The 18,997-nt window shown below is 52.1% G+C and overlaps 1 protein-coding gene across 1 annotated transcript in view; it reads left to right on the top strand.

Annotated features, from left to right (window-relative positions):
- The first annotated feature begins 654 nt into the window (after nt 1-654).
- Nucleotides 655-18,997, top strand: part of NOL4L (nucleolar protein 4 like) — a 40,394-nt gene continuing 22,051 nt past the window's right edge. Inside the window, exons 1-3 of the mRNA XM_035343933.1 lie at nt 655-1,553; nt 4,800-4,911; nt 9,373-9,482. Coding sequence (XP_035199824.1) covers nt 1,482-1,553; nt 4,800-4,911; nt 9,373-9,482 — 294 coding nt within the window. The 5' untranslated portion in view covers nt 655-1,481. The remainder of the gene's footprint in view (nt 1,554-4,799; nt 4,912-9,372; nt 9,483-18,997) is intronic.

The following is an 18,997-nucleotide window of genomic DNA, read 5'->3' as shown; positions in this document are numbered from 1 at the left end:
CCAGCACGCCCACCCGTCCCGCTGCGGCCGTGGCCTCTGCTCTGAAATCGGGGTGAGCAGCTTCAACAGGCAGCGCTTCACGACTGCTTACCCAGCGCGTTGGGTAGTCTTTAGCAGAAGTCCATCCCTCTAAATGATTGATTTTTGAGATTCCCTCGACTGGAGGCTTAAGAACAGCATTTATTCAATCCGTAGTCCGAGTGTATACAGCCCAAGCACCAATAACAACAAAAAAGACAGCTCGGAAGATGGGGTATTTCCTTTGCACGCAGCCCTCTGCTTGCACTCACAGGTTTGAATGCACACGAGGAAGATAGTTTGCAGGTCATTTAGATGTGCAGGTTGCTGCTCACCAGCCTGCTGTGTACAAACCGGGCTGCATCTGTGCATCTATTGTCGGAACGCAGGCCTCAAAGGGAAGTGTTGCGTATATGTGTGTGTGTGCGTGTAGCATATATTTATATACACATATGCAGCAATGGCATTTTTTTCAAGCAGAGGCAGAGTGACCTCCAGAAGCCTGGCCATTTTCTGGTACCCCCTGCCGCCAGGGCAGGCACCGACCGCCTCCATCGCTGCTCCCTGTGCCGAGGCTTTGTGCCCGAGCGCCGTCAGCAGCTGCCGGCTACCAAAAGCTGCCTCCCCTCCCCGGCGCTCCCTGCCAGCGTGAGCTGACACCGTTCTTGCCAGTCGGCTCGGAGGAACACTGCTCACCACACTTCCCACTCCCACCAGTCTGTCACCACTGCCGTGTGGCAGAATTACAGCCTCCTGCTCCTCGGCACATCCGAACACAAAGAGCTGTGCTGCTGCTGCCAGCGCTCAGCTGCTCTGCGTATGTGAGGGAGGGAGGGTGCCTCGGAAAGGTCAGTGCAGGGAAGGAGGGCGATTCTGGCTCGTTCCTTTAGGGGCCGTATCCTGGCATCACAGTGAAATCTTGTCCCGCTTATTGATCGTGTTCATGGGGACGGCGTTCAGCTGGGGTGCCCCACGCACAGGCACGCACGTCTCAGGGGTTCCTGGGGTGGTTTAGTACCGCTGCAGGTCCACAGAGCTTCCTCTGCCTATTCCCCGCCTAGCAAAATCATTCCACATTATGAAAATTGAATTTCTCGATTGGTTGTGACTCTGCTCTGGACTCTTCCCTCGTTTTTGTTCCTGGCCCAATTTCACTGGCAGCTTTAGCAGCAGAACAGCAGCAGCCGCCACTGCCCTGGCTACAGCATCCTCCTCCCCGGAGCACTGTTTAATTTAATCCCCCACCTCCCCTGCGCCCCAGGCGGCTCGGGGCTGGCGCTCTGCGACTCTGCCCCCTCCAACCACATTAGCCCCGGGCCCATCTCGTCACCCCTGTCACCCACCGCTGACACTAACTCGACTTGCCTGCACTGTTGTAGGGGGCAGATGGACTGTCGGAGCCCGAGGGCATCTCTCTGAAACGCGTGGCTGTGGTGGAAGATTTCTTTGACATCATATACTCCATGCATGTGGAGAGCTCGTCGGAGCCGGGCAAAGCACCCAAACATGCCGGGCAGAAGAAAACCTACCGAGCGGTGAGACCCCTCTTGGTGCGCCCGGGCGCGCAGGGCAGCGGGGTGCGCTTCCAGCGGGACGGCCGGAGCGGTGCCGGCGCAGGGGGAGGCTGGAGGCGATGGAGGCCGCTTGCCTGTGCGAGGAGGCGTGAGAAAAGAGTTGTTTAAAGGCACAGCAGCTGCTGCGCTCGGGAGACGGGAAGCGGGGCCGCAGCGGCAGCACAACAGTACGGCTGCTTGGAGAGGAAAGACCGAATGAATCATACAAAGGCAACTGTACATGTCTGGGGAAAAAAAAAAAAAAAAAAAAAAAAGAGAAATGCTCGGCATCGCTGATGTGAGAGGGGATGTTTACCCAGTCCCCCGTGCTCTGCTCGGTGCCATCTGCCTCCCCCGTGCCAGCTTCTCCCCAGGGAAATGTCAGGCCTGGGCCTCAAAGGGCAGCAGCAGCCAGGAGAGGGGACTGGGGCACGGCCAGAGCCCGGCCCCGCTCTGCGCCACGCCGGGGGCATTGGCCTCAGCAGCCCGGAGCTCAGCTCCCTCCTCTGGAAAATGGAGGCTGTTCCCGAGCTGGGTCTCCTCAGGTGCTCCCCGGATGCTGAGAACCAGATCTATCCATCCTGCAGCCATTCTAGTTAGGTCAGGAATAATTTAGCTTGAAGTGTGCTTCTCCAGGGAGCTCCCCGTTTCTCCTGACTCTGCACAGCCCTTCGATGCAAATATTTGGGCTCTCCTGTTAAAAGGAGAGCTGAATTTACTGTCCAAATCCGAGCTGCTCTCCTGAATCCCACAGCCCTAAGGACCGAGTCGCCTGGAGACAGAAGTGGCTGGCAGCAGCTGGCGTTTCTGGTGCGAGCATCGGCTCGGAGAGCTCTGCCCAGGCCGCCCCGCTCTGCGCGATGGTGCCTGGGGTTGTGCGGGGCTTGGTGTGGGGCTGGAGCCTGCACGGGGCTGGGGGCTGTCCGTGTGTGTCCCACACCATGGGATGCTGCAGCCCTACCCTGCATCCCCGCTGCTGGCACTGCAATGCACTGTGCATGCCCTCCTCCCCTGTGGACCACGACAGCCCTTCCCTAATTCCTTCAGTTCATCTCTCAGAAGGACGAGGCTGTGCCCGGGCAGCCCAGGGGAGCAGCGGGGTCCCGCTCTTTGCCCAGGGCTCCTCGCTCTCCCCTCGGGCTCCCTCCCGGGCCGAGCTCCCCCTGCAGCACCGTGCATCCCGCTGGGCCTGGGGCCGCAGCTCTGTCCGGTCGGCTCCCGGAGCTCGGCTGCCCCCAGCTGCCTCCCCCTCTCCCCAGCATTTCTGATTAGAGAGGCACTGGAGAGTTTGCCCTTGTCCCTGACCTCCAGAGGGAGGCAATCAGAAAGGGAGTTTGGATGGGAGATAACTCATCAGGGAAGCTGTCTGCTCTGCAGAGCATCAAATCAGCTGAGAAATAACAACTGTATCACTAAAATTAGCTGAACATTTGCAGCAGGAGCTGAGGGCCTGCTAGAGCAAAAGCGTCAGGGACACCAGGCTCGGTCCCGCAGGCGGGGCGGAGGGACAGCTCTCTGCATACGCCACGGTTCCACATTTGCCAGCAGCAATTTTCAGGCCCTTGAATGTCAGCGTTTCTGTGGGAGCTCCTGGTGCTCGAGCACGGATAAATATCGTGCAGAGACAGGGGCTGAGCCGGGCATCCACGCAGCCACAGCAGAGCTAGATGGGGCTGTGCCTAAATAGAAGGAGAATCCCATGAGGACCAGGCGCTGCATCCTCCATTTGAATCGCTGGGACGAGGTCCCTGCCTGAACTTTCTACCCATCTGGCATTAGCATGCATGTAAAACACTGGGCTCTGCTGCCGCTCAGTGGAGATGGATGTCTCTCCCTCCCACCGCAGCGCCAGGTCCCAGCGCTGCCTCGCCATCACCGCGCAACCCCCCTGCCCCAGCAGGCTTTCCTCCATAACGTATTCTCCATCTACTTCAGAAGCTTAAACGTCACCCCTTCCCATAGGATAGAAAAAAAATGCTTGAAATTCATGCACCTTTAATTTTGGTTACGAAGTGAGGTGGGAGGCTGAAGCCCCTGGCCGGAGGAGGGTGCGGGGGTCCGGGCTGCCCGCCTGCCTCTGCCCCACTGCCGCGGCTCCCCGGGTGTCTGGTTGCAGCCCCGCTTCCCGTGTGAGCCCCGCTTCTGCTGGGCTCACCGCCCCGAGGAGGGGCCCGAACAATTGAATTTCTGTCTGCTTTATGACCCCACTTGTAAGTGCCGTGACCCCTGCTGGGGTCATGGCCCTGGTTTGGGAACCGCTGCACTGGGACGAGTCACTTAGACCAAACAGGATGGGTGATTAGCTGGAGGAACCAACCCCAACGTAAGAGGTGGACTCTCCACCCTCTTAATGTCTCCCAATTAAGACCAGATGTCTTCCTGGAAGATGTTTTAGGCAAGGCACAGGCTGCTGGGCTGCAGGAGAACCTGGGTGAAGCTCCCTGCCTGGTGCTATGCAGGTCAGACTCCGTGGTCTCTTATAGCTTTGCAGAAATCTTTACATTAAAATTGAAATTGCCTCCTCTTTTCTCCAAATAACCCAAACACGGTCTTTAGAAACACTGTAAGATTGCTGCTGGCAGGGACTAATTGAAATAATAGGAGCTCACAACAGCCAGGTACCTTCTGTGGGTGCTGAGGCCTGGATATAGGGTTTAACTTCAGGTATCCGAGTTTAAAAAATTTACCTTTAGCTTTTCCTCATCAGTAAAACACACATTTCCCCCAAAGGTTCAGGAGATTTCATTCATTGCTATTTGTAAAAATGTTTTAAATTCCCTGGGTAAAATATGTCACAAAAGTGCAAAGTATTATTAACAGTAATTGATTGTCATTGTGGGAAAAAGTGACCTGCCCTTACAAAAGATTAATGGATTCTTCAGGTTACTGGTGCGATGGTAATTAACAGTGCAAACAGAGCTGAAGAGGCCTTACTTTCTCATTTGATTCTTAGGCATTCGTAGCTTCCCTCTTCTCAGACTGCAAGGAGGAGCGGAGAGGAGTTTTGGGGTGGGGGGGGGTGAACCTGGCCCTTTTTGCTCAGCCGCCTCGCAAAGCGCGTTCGCAGGACGGGAGCTGCTCAGGGCAGGGCAGGGCTGGGAGCTGCACCCCGTTGCTGCCCCTACCCCAGCTCGCTGGGCTGCGCAGGGTGAAGGGGGGACGGTGCCGGCCGCACCCCGGCCCTCGGGCGCTCAGGCAGGCCATGCAGCCCTCTCTTTATTTCTCCAGATTGCAGAGACCTATGCCTTCCTCCCAAGAGAAGCTGTGACCAGGTTCCTGATGAGCTGCACCGAGTGCCAGAAGAGGATGCATTTCAACTCCAACGGACTGGAGCCCAAAGGTAAAGGCGGTGGGATGGTGCTAGCAGAGCGGGCAGCATCCCGCTCCGGACATCCCTGGAGCGCTGTCGGTGGCTGCCCCACTCACAGGATGCAGCCGTACCAAATGGTTTTCCCACCACGTGCTATTTGCAGTGCGCTTTTGCAGCAAAGCCTAAAGAATTGTTTAAAACTCGTGCTGTCCATCGCTGTTTTCAGCAGAGGGAGTGGGAAGGAGCTGCTCAGCCCCACTTTCCTTCTGAACAGGAATTCCCCTCCTGTGTCCACCTTCCCCAGGACAACTGTACAAAGCTCAGGTCAAAACCTTTGCAGAGAGGTCTGCAATCAGCTCAGGACTGTATGTGGGGGGAAGTGTAGATCTCTGAGAAAACCTGAGCTAAAGTTTTTCCTTTAAGCTATTAATTTGGTAATGGAAGACACTGAATATGTCTGTATAACTGAAGTTTCTGATAAAGAAGGAATTTGCAGTAATTAATATATACAAATGTCATGATCCCATTTTGGATAACAGAAAGTGTTTTGGTAATCAAAGTTATATTATGCCTGTGTATACAACCAATTAGCATGGCAACTGTGGTAGTTAGCTCATTACGGTTCTTTTGTAAACTGAGCCAATCTGCAGCTCCGAGGCCTAAAAGCTATAAGCAGTGCGTAAGATGGGACCAAGTTTTCTTCTGGAGTAAATGGTTAAAGTTTTTATTATTATTATTATTATTATTATTTTTCTGAATTGTGAACTTGTTTTCCTCATCAAGTGCAAAGCATCAAACTGATTCTGAGAGGTTTCACCCAACAAAATTACTCCTATAAAAATATAAGCAAACTGCAGAGAATTAGAATATTTCAAAACTCTTAAGGCAAACAGAATCATTTGGCAGCTCCTATCAAGCAGACCAGCAGAGTTATATGAACACAGGATCCAACCATAGAAACTTTCTAGTACTAAATACCAATTTCCAACTGTTTACTACTAGGAGCAGACCTACAGACAGCCCGGAGGTTCCGTTTAAGGGGATTATGTGTGCCAGTTACCCATAGCTAGTTACTGAAATGCTTTGTGCTTGCTATATTTTTTAGAAACTCTCGCAAATAATCCTACGTGACATTTATTAGCCTCGGCTCCATCACTGCAGCCCTTGCCCATCCTGCCTGCCGAGGGCTCGATCCCTCCTTCAGGTCAGGTCAAGAGAAATTGTGGGCTTTGGCCTCTGTGGGTGCAAGCCCGACCTTTACACCGGCCGCACCGCATCTGCCACACGTGGGGCCCCTCCTGCTGCCCCTTGTGCTGCGGCCGCACCAGGACTTCGGGGGCAGGACAGGCAGCAGGGTGGGGGGCTGCAGAGCTGCCCATCGGGTTGCTGCCCCCCAGGTTGCTGCCCACCAAGACCAGGTCCCCTTTCCAGGGGCTGCAGGTGGCGGGGTCCTGCTCCGTGTGCCCCAGGTGCCTCCCCCAGAGCCGTGGCACCATCCAGGCTCAGTGGCAGCGCATGAAGGCGAGGGGCTGGGTGTCCTCCCCAGGGTGGTCCTGGCTGCAGAAACCTCGAACAGGGCTCAGATCTGCTGCCCTGAGCAGAGCAGAGCAAAGTGACTGCCATGAGGTTGTCGCCCTTACCAATTCTCTTGAAAATAAGCCCAAGAGCGCGCATCAGAAGTCCTGCTCCTTATCCACCAGGAATGGAAGGACAGAAATACCTTTCTGCTCTGAATAGTACCTAAATAGTGACTAAGTACCTGTGAAAACACATAGAGTAGGTTAGATAAGGTAACTTTTACTGGGGAAGAGTGTCTAATTTCACTAATGCATATTCAACAATTCATCTGGAGCAATTCACCACCAACAAAAAATGTTTAGGTGTATTCACATGCATAAGCACATACAGAAATGCATACGTACACTCTAACTCAGTAAGATGGAAACACTGGAGTCATTCCTATCTATTCCTACTTCTCCTGTCCATTAAACAAGCCTCTGCACACTTCATTTGTAATCAGAAAAATCCCTAATTAAACATATCTAACATTGAACCCTGCAGGGCACCCACATAATTCATAAAAGCAAAATTATCTTGCTCATGGGAAGCTTTGAACAACACTGTACTTTTACGCTGTTATTAAATTAGGGCTAATTCCAGTGGAATTATACGAGTCTGGAATTAGGATTGAAACCATTTTACTTTAAACCGTTCTGCCTGTTTCATCTGTATTTCCAATGCACGGGGCTTGTGATATAGTTAACTTTCACAAAAGGAGCTAAGCGATTCCAGTAGACCCCTTTTATGACATAGGCTATGAGGATTGTTCCTGTGGAGTCCTCCAGGCCCTTTAAAACAAAGGTTTTCTTTATTTCCAGTTAGCTTTAAAAAAAAATAAACAAAGTTTTTCAGGCTCCAGCTCTTCCTGTTGCAGTTGCCCAAATTACAGGACATTTGTTGCAGCTAATGGGATGATTCCAGGGTCACACCGGGATGGTTTCGGGCAGATCTAAGAGCCGAGGTTCATCTCCCTTCTGCTCTCACCTGAGGGTGTTGAGCTGCCTCCGATGGGCCTCGCTCACCGCTGCAGCTCTGAGCCATGATGGGCGAGATGCAGGAGAGCAGCGTGCTGGCCTCGCCTCTTCCAGGCCTGGGCTTCAAGGAGAGAGCAGCCCCATCTGTGTTATTCTTAGCAAAGCTTTCCTGAACTCGTCCCGGTGACCCCAGCCCAGCTGTATAGGAGGCAGGTTTTGTTCCTGGGAGCTTTTTTCGCTTTTACTGCAGAACCAGCCTGCGGGAAGCACCCCTTGTGCTGGGATGTAGCGTCTTTTTATCACAAGATAACGACCTTGCACAGTAGAAAAATGGCTTATTTTTCACGCTTAATGTATACATAGGACTGCTCCTAATTAATCTATAGGTCGAAGCATGACAGAGAGCGGTGATATACAGCCATGAGAAAAGAGGAGAGGAATTAGTTTACAAGATCCCCGAGTTTACAACATTCCTAAAAGCTTTGCACCTTCATCTGCGAGCGAGTGATGGCCTGAGTAACTGCGGCCATCTGTCCTGCCTGCAAGAACGCTGCAGATGCCCGGGACTGAATTAGCAGGACCTGGAAAAAAAAACATCACATTTCCACAGACCTCGCCTAGGCTCTGGATGTGGAAGATTTGCAAAAACCTTGCAACGTTTAACTCAGTAACAGACAGGGTGTTTTTGGTCAGGTAATTTCTTAGTCAGTCACGATAGATCTGGTGTTTCCAGAGGTGTGAAGCATCTCCAGGTCCACTGAGTTCCCCGGGGATTTTGCGATATTCAGCATTTCTGAGAAGCAGGCCCATTACATTTGGGCTGATGGATTTTCTAAGCTGCTGTAAAACATTTTGTGAAGGCTGTTTGTTAAAGGGGCTGTGTCAAAGGTGCCTGTGAAACTGGTGACCCCAGAAAATGCAAGCCAGGCAGTGGGATTCAGAGATGGGAATGGAAACCTCCCACCATCGGTTCACCTTCAGCTCCTGGAAATCCTTCTTAGTTGTTGCTTAAGCTCGCTTTCCCGTGGATGGCTGCACATCCCTTCTGAGTGCCCTGGAAGGCTGGGTCAGTTCTCCACACTTGCATATCCCTGTGCTGAAGGCAAAGAAATCTTCCTTGTTGCCAGCAGCCTTTCCTGTGGGAAATGGCAACTTTCCTCTTGAACAAACACACTGCATGAGCATGTAAATTTAGTGGTAGAATAAATAATTGTGGCAGACTTCAAGTCCTGTGCAGGGAGTTCCACAGTGATGACGACAGAGCTGACAAATCTTTGCGAATTCAGGAAAATCACTGAGGATCTGCTTTACTGGGACTTGCCTGGTCTGGCTGGAAAAAGCGATCTGCAGGAGCAGCCTGAATCAAGAGTGATCTCTAGAGCTCAGCATGATGCAGCCAGAGGAATCGACAGGAACAATTTAAGTTGAAGGTTTTTTAAAATTAAGTTTGTGTTTTAATGAGGGTGTTAAAAATAATCTTCATCACCAGATAGCGATACTTAATAAGTTGCCTTAATGTTAACTCCTACCTGAGGGAATCCCAGCAAAATTGGCAAGACTTTGCAATGCTAAAGCAAGCTGCAAATATATTCGTGTTCATCAACCTCTACATAAATCCCATTTGCATGGAAGTGCTTCTGAGACCTTCAGCAAGACTCGGTTTCTTCCTCTGTTACATTTTAGTTTGGTAGGCTGAAAAATTATATATTGTGTGTAGTCTTTTTCCACAGGTGACAGCAATGCCTTTTTTTTTCTTTTTTTTCCAAAACAACATCTGTTCTGTAATTATCCTCTTGGTGGGGTCGTGTTCTTATAGGAACCTTAGCTCAGCGGGCACCAGCTCTCGTTAGGGATTCTAAGTGCTTCAAATACATATGTTTAACGATTATGAGAACGCATCGCAGGTTTGCGCTCCCACATCCCCGTATCTAAACTGATTTTTTCCTCTGTTCCTCAGAGAGCGAACCACCTTCCTCTTTGGTTTCTGGGATCATTGACTACAACATGCCGCTCACCTCCACGTATCTGAAGCAAATGAAGCTGCGGGTGATGAATTCGCAGGAACAGGTGAGCTCCTCTCCTGCCACGGAGCAGCGCGCGGCGCACGGCGGGTTTCTGCCCATGCCGAGGGGCAGAGGGGGCGGCTGGTGCTTTTTGGGGGATTTTTGGAGGATGCTTTTGGATATGTCCGGTTTGTCCAGGCTTTGACGAGGTACAGCAAGTGTTGCTGCATGGCAGTGGGGAGGGCAGCGTGCCTTGAAGCTTTTGGCTGTGAAAAAGCAAACAGCTGCATCAGTCCTGTCAGCGGAGAGGAGCTGAGATGCACTTGGTGCAGTTATCGTTTATAGCAGTCTGCTTGATCTTTAGACTTACGGTTCTTCCAAAAAGTTGTCTTAAAAATAAATATAGTGCATAGGAATTTGTTTCTTTACCCCTTCGTGTTTGCCCGGGAGATTTAGCAGATGGGCTCCGAAGCCCTGGCAATGCTTCAGTCATTCTGGTCAGCAGCTTGGTGAGGCTCAACTGCAGCCACTCCGCTCTTGTGTCGCAGTGGGAGAGGGCTCAGTTGGTTGATGAGAGTATTAGGCCACTGGATTTTGATTTGGGACCGGATGGGGCAGACTGCCACAGGATTATACCCAGGCTGTGCAATTTTCTGAAGTTCTGCAGCTGCAGAATTAGCTATGGGAACCTCTGTGCACCATGGAAACAGTCTATAAAAAGAAAAGCATGTTTTACTCGCTCCCCACAAATCGGCACTGGAAGCCAGTGCTGGATCTTCTTTCCAGCACACTGAAACCTAAATCTGATCTCCTGCATCATTGCCAGTCGGCAGTAATGAAAGAGTTTGCATTGTGCACGGGAAGGAAACATTGCTGGTAGCTCGAACCGTGAAGTTGTGCCCCGTGGATATTTGTTTATCTAATGGCAACCTAAGGGGACTCTGGTAAGAGAATCCAGTGCCAGGGTGTGAAATGCCAGACGTGGGTTTGCTGTCGGGAGCTGAAGGGACAGACACAGAGCTCCGGCGTTGTTTCAGCAGTGAAACCTTCTTGCCTGAGAACCAACAGACGTCTGACAGGAAGCACTGCTGTGTGTCAGAATTTTTCCTTTGCATGTGCTGGATGCCCAAGTGGGTCGAGGGCTTTGTTTGCAGCAGGCTGAGCTGCACGGTGGAGCTGCGCGGGGCCGGGCCAGAGGCAGAACTCTGGACAGCTCCAGCCCGAGCTGCGGGACGGGGCTGCGGGGCTTGGGATGCAGGACGAGGGACAGGGCTGCGGGATGCAGGACACAGGATGGGGGACAGGCCATGGGAGGTGCCCCGTTTGGCCAGCCAGGATCGAAGGCTGCCATTTCCTTCGGCTCGTGCTGGGTCTTGGTGCAAATCGTAGCAGAGCGGTGTGACTACAGCCCCCGCCGATGCACGTGCCATTAACGACCAACCTTTGCTTCACCAAGGTTAAGGACTCAGTGGGCTGTGAAGGCTAACCATGCTTTTCAGCATTTGAGGTGGTTCTTTCAAGTTAAGCTTGACGTATACGTAGAGGACAGTCTGAGAGGTTTGTTTAGTTACCACTCACCAGTTTTCTACTGATCGGGCAACTCCTCTTGGCTCCGAAGCGTTGTTCAAGAGAAGCGTGTTGTGAAGCTTAACTAAACCCCTGTGCCAGTTTCTACAGGTAGAAAGCAGGACTTGTAGTTTGATCTTATTTCTGTAGCAGGAAATCTCCTGGAAGCTAGCAGACGGTAGTACAGAACCTTGAGTTCTGAAGCTGCAAGTTTAGGGATGTGTTTCGAGAACTTCGGCTTCATGACTCAGAGATTTGAGAAGTGTGCACCCTGAATTCTGCTGTAGGAATTTGCACTGGCTCTATCCCTATGCAGACAGACATCATGTACTGCTAACAAGAATGATCCCAGAGCTGGGGGACTGAGGGACACCGGCTGCTGCCCCTCTCTTCCCAGCAAGGCAGCTTTAGGGTTAGGGAGCTGCAGCTGCAGTGGCTTCGGGTGTTTACAAACTGCAAAAGTCTTCTAAGGGCAGAAGTTATTTTGACCAATGTAAAAACAAGGAGAAAATGCTCCCTGCTTTTAAAGTTTGTTTGCACACACAGCATGGTTTTTATGTCTCAGAATTTACAAAAAGATACTGGTTCCTCTATCTCAGCTTTGCTGCCTTGCCACCTTGCTGCCTTGCACTACGCTAACATTTGGTGGTATTAATAGAAATAAATTAAGCAACTGACTTGTGTTCTACTTGGCTTTTGCCAAAAGCAATTATTTGCATGCAGCAGCACCAGGAGGAACTTGCTTCACCAGGGGTAACAATGAATGAATTTATGCCAAAGTGGCCTTTTAACTTCATTATTCAGGAAAAAAAAAAAAAAGTGCATGTAACTGTAATTTATTACTGCCGTTAAGCACATCAGTATTAGGGCAACAGCGTCTCCACAAGGAAGCACAGCCAGAAGAACCTTAGAGAAAGCGTTTTATCTGTGCTTAGGGACAAAAAAAAAAAGAAAAAAAAGAAAAAAGACAACATTAAAAAAAACAAACAGTAAAGTAAGGAGCTCTTCCCATGGTCATTCATACAATGAGGAGTTCCTGCAGAATTTACAGAACAAGAAGCCAAATCACCATCCTGTATGGAAGCATTCAGAGAACAAAAGTCAAATAATCTTCTCACATCAGTGAAGATCAATATATTTCGAGTCAGTACATTTATTCTGGCATGCCTGACCCACGCAGCTTATATTGGGTTCAGTAGAACATGCAGGAGCTTCTGGGCTGTGCGCCTTCCTTCATTCCAATTCTATGGCAATTCTCCTGTGTGACAAAAATCGGGCCCCTTACCCTTGCCACACAATGCAGAATTAGCCATATTTCAGGGTATCTGCTGAGGTTTTAAAGCATTCTCTGAACTTCCGACCTTTTCAGTCTAGCAGCAAAAAGGAATGAAAAGAGGATATTTGATATTTATCTATAATGACCCTTCCACCTCATTTTCAAACGATAAATATTAGCATTTTTAAATGATTGCTTATTTGAGTTTATTGCAGTCATTTTCCAGACAATCTTTTCTATCTTATCCAAACTCATCCTTGGATTTATTTTTCACGCCACACTGTTCAGCATGATTTCCACCGAGGCCTCATGCACAGTGGCTGGTGGAATACGACCACTGTAGAAGAACAAACCCCAGCACTGAAATGCCAAGCTCCCTCTGCTTGGAGATGCTGCTGCTACCTCGGCAGATTCGTTCTGGGCTGAGTAACCAGGTTTAAATGATACAGAAACATTTTCAAAGGTTGCTTCAATGACTGCTGACAGAAGGTCACACAATCAGTGAATGGCAGGAGCTGCTCTTGGATTTGAAATAACACAAGCTTTTTTCTTGTTGCTATGGCTTTGCTACACGGACTTGTAAGTGCTTGAGAGGGAGAGGGCCTTGTCCTGCACCCTCACACACTCCACCTGCCCATTAATTGCACGGTGAGCCTGGGGTGACGGTGCAAGGATGTGAAGTGCTTTGCAAAATAAGAACTCAGTTTCAAGAAATATTTTAACCAAAGCAAAAGGGTAATCCTGGAAGGGGGGCAGAGGGCTCAGGTCCCCCCGGAGCTGAGTTGTGGCACGGTGGTTAGGGTCCAGACTCGCTGCAGGACCTGGGAGATCACAGAGCCTCGTGGCCAGGGAGGCTGTCAGCAGCGTGAGGCCCTTCGCCTTCCACTTTGCTTTCTCCCTGGTCCACTGTTACTGTGCTTGCTCACTTGGGTGTCTCAGAAGGCTCCGGTATTACCAGAACAGCTGAGATGCATCTTGCCCTGGCACCGTGCTTGCTTCCTTGCTGCTTCAGGTCCGTCTCCGTGCTAATGCTGGGGATGCAGAACGGGCTCAGGGGAGGCAGCTGGGGCAGGGAGGAGCACATGGCTGGAGCAGAGGGCTCACGGCTGCGTGACGGTGCTGGCCAGCCGCGGCTCGGGGCCGTCCTATGACCGGTGCAGAGCTGGTCTAGCAAATGTCCTGGGGCAGATTTCTGAAATCTGACAGCATTACGGTGATTAACGCAGGTCTGAGTCCATCAGTTCATTAGTGAGAATCGTAGACATCTCTTTTCGTGTGGTCCAGAAGACCAGAGCCAGGTCTGGCAGATCTGTGCGAGGTCCAGGTACCGGGATTTAGCTGTCTGGGTGCGCTGTGAACAGTTCCTGGAGAAATGCTGTGTGTTCGTTGATGTGAGGAGAAAGCAGAAGCGTGCAGTAAGTATTCCTGTTCGGTGCTTGGAAGGAAGCGGGATGATGTGTTTGCATCACATGAGAATGATAAGGTACTTCCTAGTCCATTAGCGATTAGAGAGGGTGTTAAACATCTCCAGGAATAAATATCTCTAAATCAACATGACAAGATAACTTGCATTCAAGAGTCCTTTCCTGAGCTTGGGAAGATCGGTGTTTCCTGACATTCACTTTTAAGACACTTTGGAGCACTAGCAAAATCCCCTTGGATTTTCCCCTGGAGGAATGGGCATATTGGCCCTACACGGAGCGTGGCACCAGGACCAGCGGTGACCCTGGGAAGGACGGGAGAGCTGCGGTGGGAGAGCTTTCCGTGACCCTTGGGTGAACAGACAAGGATGGGGACAGCAAGAGGAGGCCGCGTCACCCCGGCTGGGCTTGCTGAGACTGAGACTGCGATGCCACATCCAGGCCTAGGGGCTGTTTTTGAGAGGCCATTGAGAAGCTGCCGAGGGAGCGAAGTGGCACCAGGGCTGCCCCGCGGCTGGGCCGGCAGCGAGGGGCTGCAGGAGCTGCGTCTGCCTGGCCAGGCAAGGAGCTTTAGGGGTAATTTGATTGCAGGCTCTGAGTACCTTGAAGTCAAACAAACTTAATAAGGAAATAACGTAGACATAACAAGGAAAAAGGCTTAAGGGCTGAACTTAGGAAAACTCAAAAATAAAAGGCACATTTTTAGCACAGGGAGAGCAAACATTCACTGAAACAAGCTCCCAGGGAAGAGATGGGCTCTCCAAATTTGTTATCTCCCAATCCAAACGCCTTACCCTTCTAGAAGACACTGTTTTGCTAGATGCAAATTACCGAGTTCAGTATAGACATGACTCTCTGAAATACAGATTTAATTTATGCAATAAAGGCTTGCTCATAGATCTGCATCAGCAGAAAAGCCCTCTAGTGGAGATGCAGCTTCTGCTGGCAGGAGTGGGCTTTGGCCAATAAATTTAAATTTTGCCCTAAATGACAGACTTTGCCCAGGCAGAAGCAGGGGAGGCGGGCTCAGCCATCATAACAGCGTTCTGTACATTTGCTGCTTCCCTTCACCCTCTTAACTGACAAAGACAGTTTAGCAAAACTTTTATCCTTGGCCTTAATGGCTCATGAGATGCGGGAGGTCAGATGATCAAACCATTTAGCCTGGTTTCAAACTTCTGTGAATGGCTTGCTTTCAGTGAAGGTCAGCTCATTTTTGTTATTGGAATTAACCATGAGGTTCCCAGCTGGTAAAAACATGTGACGTTTATTTCCAGCTGTGTGGATTTTACAGTATTTTTCCCGGTGTAGCTGCGTTACAGGTAAGCTTCGTACGTGCTCAGCGCAACGCTTGATGCAAGCAATACAATTTGAGAGCAGACCCCGGGCTGGCTGGGGTAAACACTGCCACCGCAGCTTCCATCTTCCACACGAGGTGTGATGCCAAGGCCCTGACTCTTGGCAGTTACGAGGAAAATCACGTAATTTTCTGTAAGAAAGGAGGTGTTAAATCAAGCAGCACTGCCAGGTTCTGGCGAGGCTCGCCACGTTTTGTCCTCCTGCACTGCCCGGGTGTGTTTAGCAGCTGCAAGCTGCTGCTCCCCTTTCCTTGCTGGCTGCTGTGTGCCGGAGGAGCGGTGCCGGTCCCTCGGCCATGTGGCTCCGGGGCTGCCTGGTCCCCGCGGTGTCCCCGTCGGTTCCCTGCCTCTGCGCCGGGCCTGGCCGTGGCCTGGGCCCCCCTGACCGAGCAGCCTGCGGCAGCCTCGTTGCCGTAGCCTGTTTCTGGGAATACTGAGCCAACAGGGCCAGAAATCGCATCCTCTTTCTTGAATTCACCATTTCTTCCAAGTCTGCCCCATATTTTGAGGAGAGATGCTGCCCACTCCCTGCGCGGCGACGAGCATCACGGGCAGCTTCCTCCAGCAGAACTGGAGGCCAGGTTTTGGTTCGGATCCCGCAAAAGGGGGCTCTGAGGCATTTCCACGGGGGCACCGTGGCAAGGCCACGCAGGGTTACGAGAGCGTTCAGTGTCTGTGCTCCCTGTCTGAGCACCCGGGAACAGTCCCACGGATGTGCTTCGGGTTTCCCACAGCCGTGAGAGGTCGCGGCGGGGGCTCTGCGTCGCCTCACAAAGCCGGTTGCTGACGTGCTGCGTGTTGACTTTGATCGAGTCACACAAATGGCTGCTTCTTAATTGCCTTCTCCCTTTAAAAGGGGGCTAATACCTTAGAGAGACTTCTGAGGTCTCGCTCGCTAATAAAGCTCTTCGAGAGCTCGGATGGCAACTACTTTGAGAGCGTGAACTATTATTAATGATTTCCGTTATTATAGAAGATGAAGCTGTGCGGTTCAGGTTTGTAACCTTGAATCATGCACTTGCTTGTGTTCCTGCTCCTGTTAAACCTGCACAGGCAGGCTTGCACCTTGCTTGGTTGCACAGGCTCTTAAGTCCCCCATCACGAGGCTTGCCTGCACAAAATGAGCGTGTGCATCTCTGAGGAGCCAGAGGACTCACAAAGATGGATGCTGAAAAAACAGCATGGCTTGAGGATGGCTAAGAATGGGTAGTGTCGGCTATGTTTCAGTCGACTCAGTTGTGGTTGGGGTGTCTGAGAGGTAAGCTGTGAGGGTCGGTCTCAATTTTTAACACAATCTAGACATCCCTGCTGGGGCTGTGTGTTAATGCTTTGACAGACAGTGTTAGGGGAGATCGGATCACGCTTGGCTGCTGGTACCCTGGCCCTTCAAACACCCGGTTCCTGTACTCCAGGGAAAGCAAATTCCACCCACAGAAACTACTCCTTTCTTGCCTCTTTATTTGGCAGTGAGTGGTGTACCCCCTGAAGTACGCTGTATTTCCTCTCCATCTCTTGGTCTTGGCTCCTGAGGAAAAAGAAAAAGGCAGTTTTATTCATGCATATGCCAGATGCTAACAACTGTTACGTCTACAGAAGGAGCGACCAAGAAGAAGTGGGAATACAGCCCTCAGCCCACAAAAAAATCTGGTCTGTAATAAAGTTTCCCAAATTTTTACTCTCCTTTTTTTTTTTTCCCGACTCTGCTCTGGGTGCCAGATAACTTAAAATACAGCCTTGATAAAAGTTGCATCTCCTGCCACGTGTCCGTGGCCCTCCTTCAGCTGCTCCCTGCTTTTACAGTGCTGCCCCTCTTGCCCTGCTCTCCTTACGGGCCTCACTCGTGGCAGATTTGCATTTTCAATGCTTATTATCTGTTCGTGTGTGATGCTCACGGAGCATCAAACGCAGGAGGTCCCGTTTGTTATTTAACCTACTTTCCAGAGGCACAAGAACATCAAGTGACTTGCACAAGGTCGCCCATGAGTCAGTGACTCCTCTGGCATGATAGCCGGATCCTGCATCGTGCAGTCCTTGCTCTCACCACTAGATCCCTGTGCCCACAGTGATCAGCAACGTAACTTCCATTAAGCTCCTACAAAGTTTTCGAAAGGTAGTTCACTCCTGGCTTTGGCAGCAGCCCCGGTGCTGCCTGTGGAGCCTTGCCTTGGGAAGAGATGGCAGATTAGTACCTTAAGGCATTATTATCTGATATTGGGATAAGCTGCACGACGCGTGGGCAGCTACGGACTCGGGGCACGGTTCTTGTCAAGCCCTCGAGCTCAGGCTGTGGTGGCATTGGCAGTGACCTGCCTGGGCAAGCGCTGCCTGACAGGGAGCCCACGTTTTCCGCACGGGTAGGTCCGTGTCCATGAGAAAGGGTTTGCAGGGATCAGAAGTAATGAACACACAGAGAGGGAAGGAAGCGACTTATAAATAATATATTTGATGTGTGTTATATATATAATATAATAACAGTAGTACTGGTTTATTATGTTTTTTTTTTAAAAAAAAAAAAAAACTTAATCCCGTAAGGCGCTTACCCCTGTTCTTGACAACTTGATAAATTATTATTACCGATTCTCTATCTAATTGCCAGTTATTTCCCCCTAGATAGTTTGAATCTGGAAAATGCCCACCAGCAGGCAACTCCACATGCCGCCCTCCAGAGCTCCCCCAGCTCCTCCTGGAGGCAGCCCCGCTTCCGCCGGTGAGCCCCACTTCTGCCAGCCTCGTGACCCCGAGTGCTGGCACAAACAATCGCATTTCTGTCGGGCTCATGACCCCACTTGTAGCGGCGGTGACCCCATTTGGGGTCAGGACCTCCAGCTTGCATGGGGAAAGGCTCCTGCCCAGCAGCTCTCGCGGAATCGCGTTTCCACCCTCGCTCCCTGTGTGGACGCGTCTGCTCGGCACTAAGTTTGCCGATGTGAAATTTAGGTTAATCCATTTCCAAAGTGGATTAACCTAGCCCACACAAAGGCACTTAGTGTAAAATAAGAGTGTCCACATGGGGAGGCAGCACGGAATGGTGACTGGGCTTTAAACTCACACCCTTGCTATTTTGTGCTCCTTTGCACGACAACGCAGCCGCCTCGGCCCCGCGAGGACCTCCGCTCCTGATCGGCTTTGTGCCGGTCCAGCTCGAAGCCGAAGGGAGCGCAAGGAATAAACAAAGCCCGGCAATGGGAAGGGGTTAAAAGCCCGCTCCACCGAAGTCCACGCGTCTCCTGTTCACCTTAAATGGTCACGATTTTATTTTAGCTCCAGGGAGGAGCAGCAGCCACCGAGCTGGAAGGAGCGCGGGGCAGGCCCGGGCTGGGGGCTGCAGCCTCTGCCCCCCCGTCGGCCGCCTCCCCCGGGAGCCCAGGGGACCCCCAGGGGACCCCCAAGGCTCCGCTTTCGCCCTCCAGCCCCCGGCCCAGAGCTGGAGGAGCCGGAGCCTGGCCGTGCCCCTTGCGCCTCCCGGCCCGGCCCGGCGGTGCGGGTCGTGCCTGGCGCCCCCCCGGGCGGGCCCGGTACCGGGGGGGTTACCGCGGGGGCAGGCTCCGCCGCCGAATCCGTTACACTCGGCTCGTCTGGTGGGAATTTCCCCCGAGCCGTTACCGGCGGGCGGCGAGGACCGGGCTCGGGCTGCTGGAGCCCACCGGGGCAGCCCCGGGCAGCCGGGGGGCAGCGGCCGCCGCCACCGGGGCCGTGCCTGGACGGGGCGGCCGGGCACCGCTCGCTGCCCGCGGCATCCCCGGGGCTCCAGGCACCATGCCCCGGGCGGGGGGTTCCGGGGGGCTGCCCGAGGAACGGCTGTAACGCTTCGAGGCGGCCGCGGGGGCGCGGAGCGGGGCCCCCGTCCGCTCCCGCCCCCCCCCCGTGCCGCCGGAACAAAAGGATTCGGCGGGGGCGGCAGGCGGGGGCCTGGGCACCGTGCGCCCACCGGGCTGCCGGCAACGAGGCGGAGGGGGGG

Source organism: Oxyura jamaicensis, chromosome 20 (genome assembly GCF_011077185.1).
Source record: "Oxyura jamaicensis isolate SHBP4307 breed ruddy duck chromosome 20, BPBGC_Ojam_1.0, whole genome shotgun sequence".
Lineage (NCBI taxonomy): Eukaryota > Metazoa > Chordata > Aves > Anseriformes > Anatidae > Oxyura > Oxyura jamaicensis.
The sequence above is the reverse complement of the archived record's forward strand: the minus strand, read 5'-3'. Positions and strand labels throughout refer to the sequence as shown.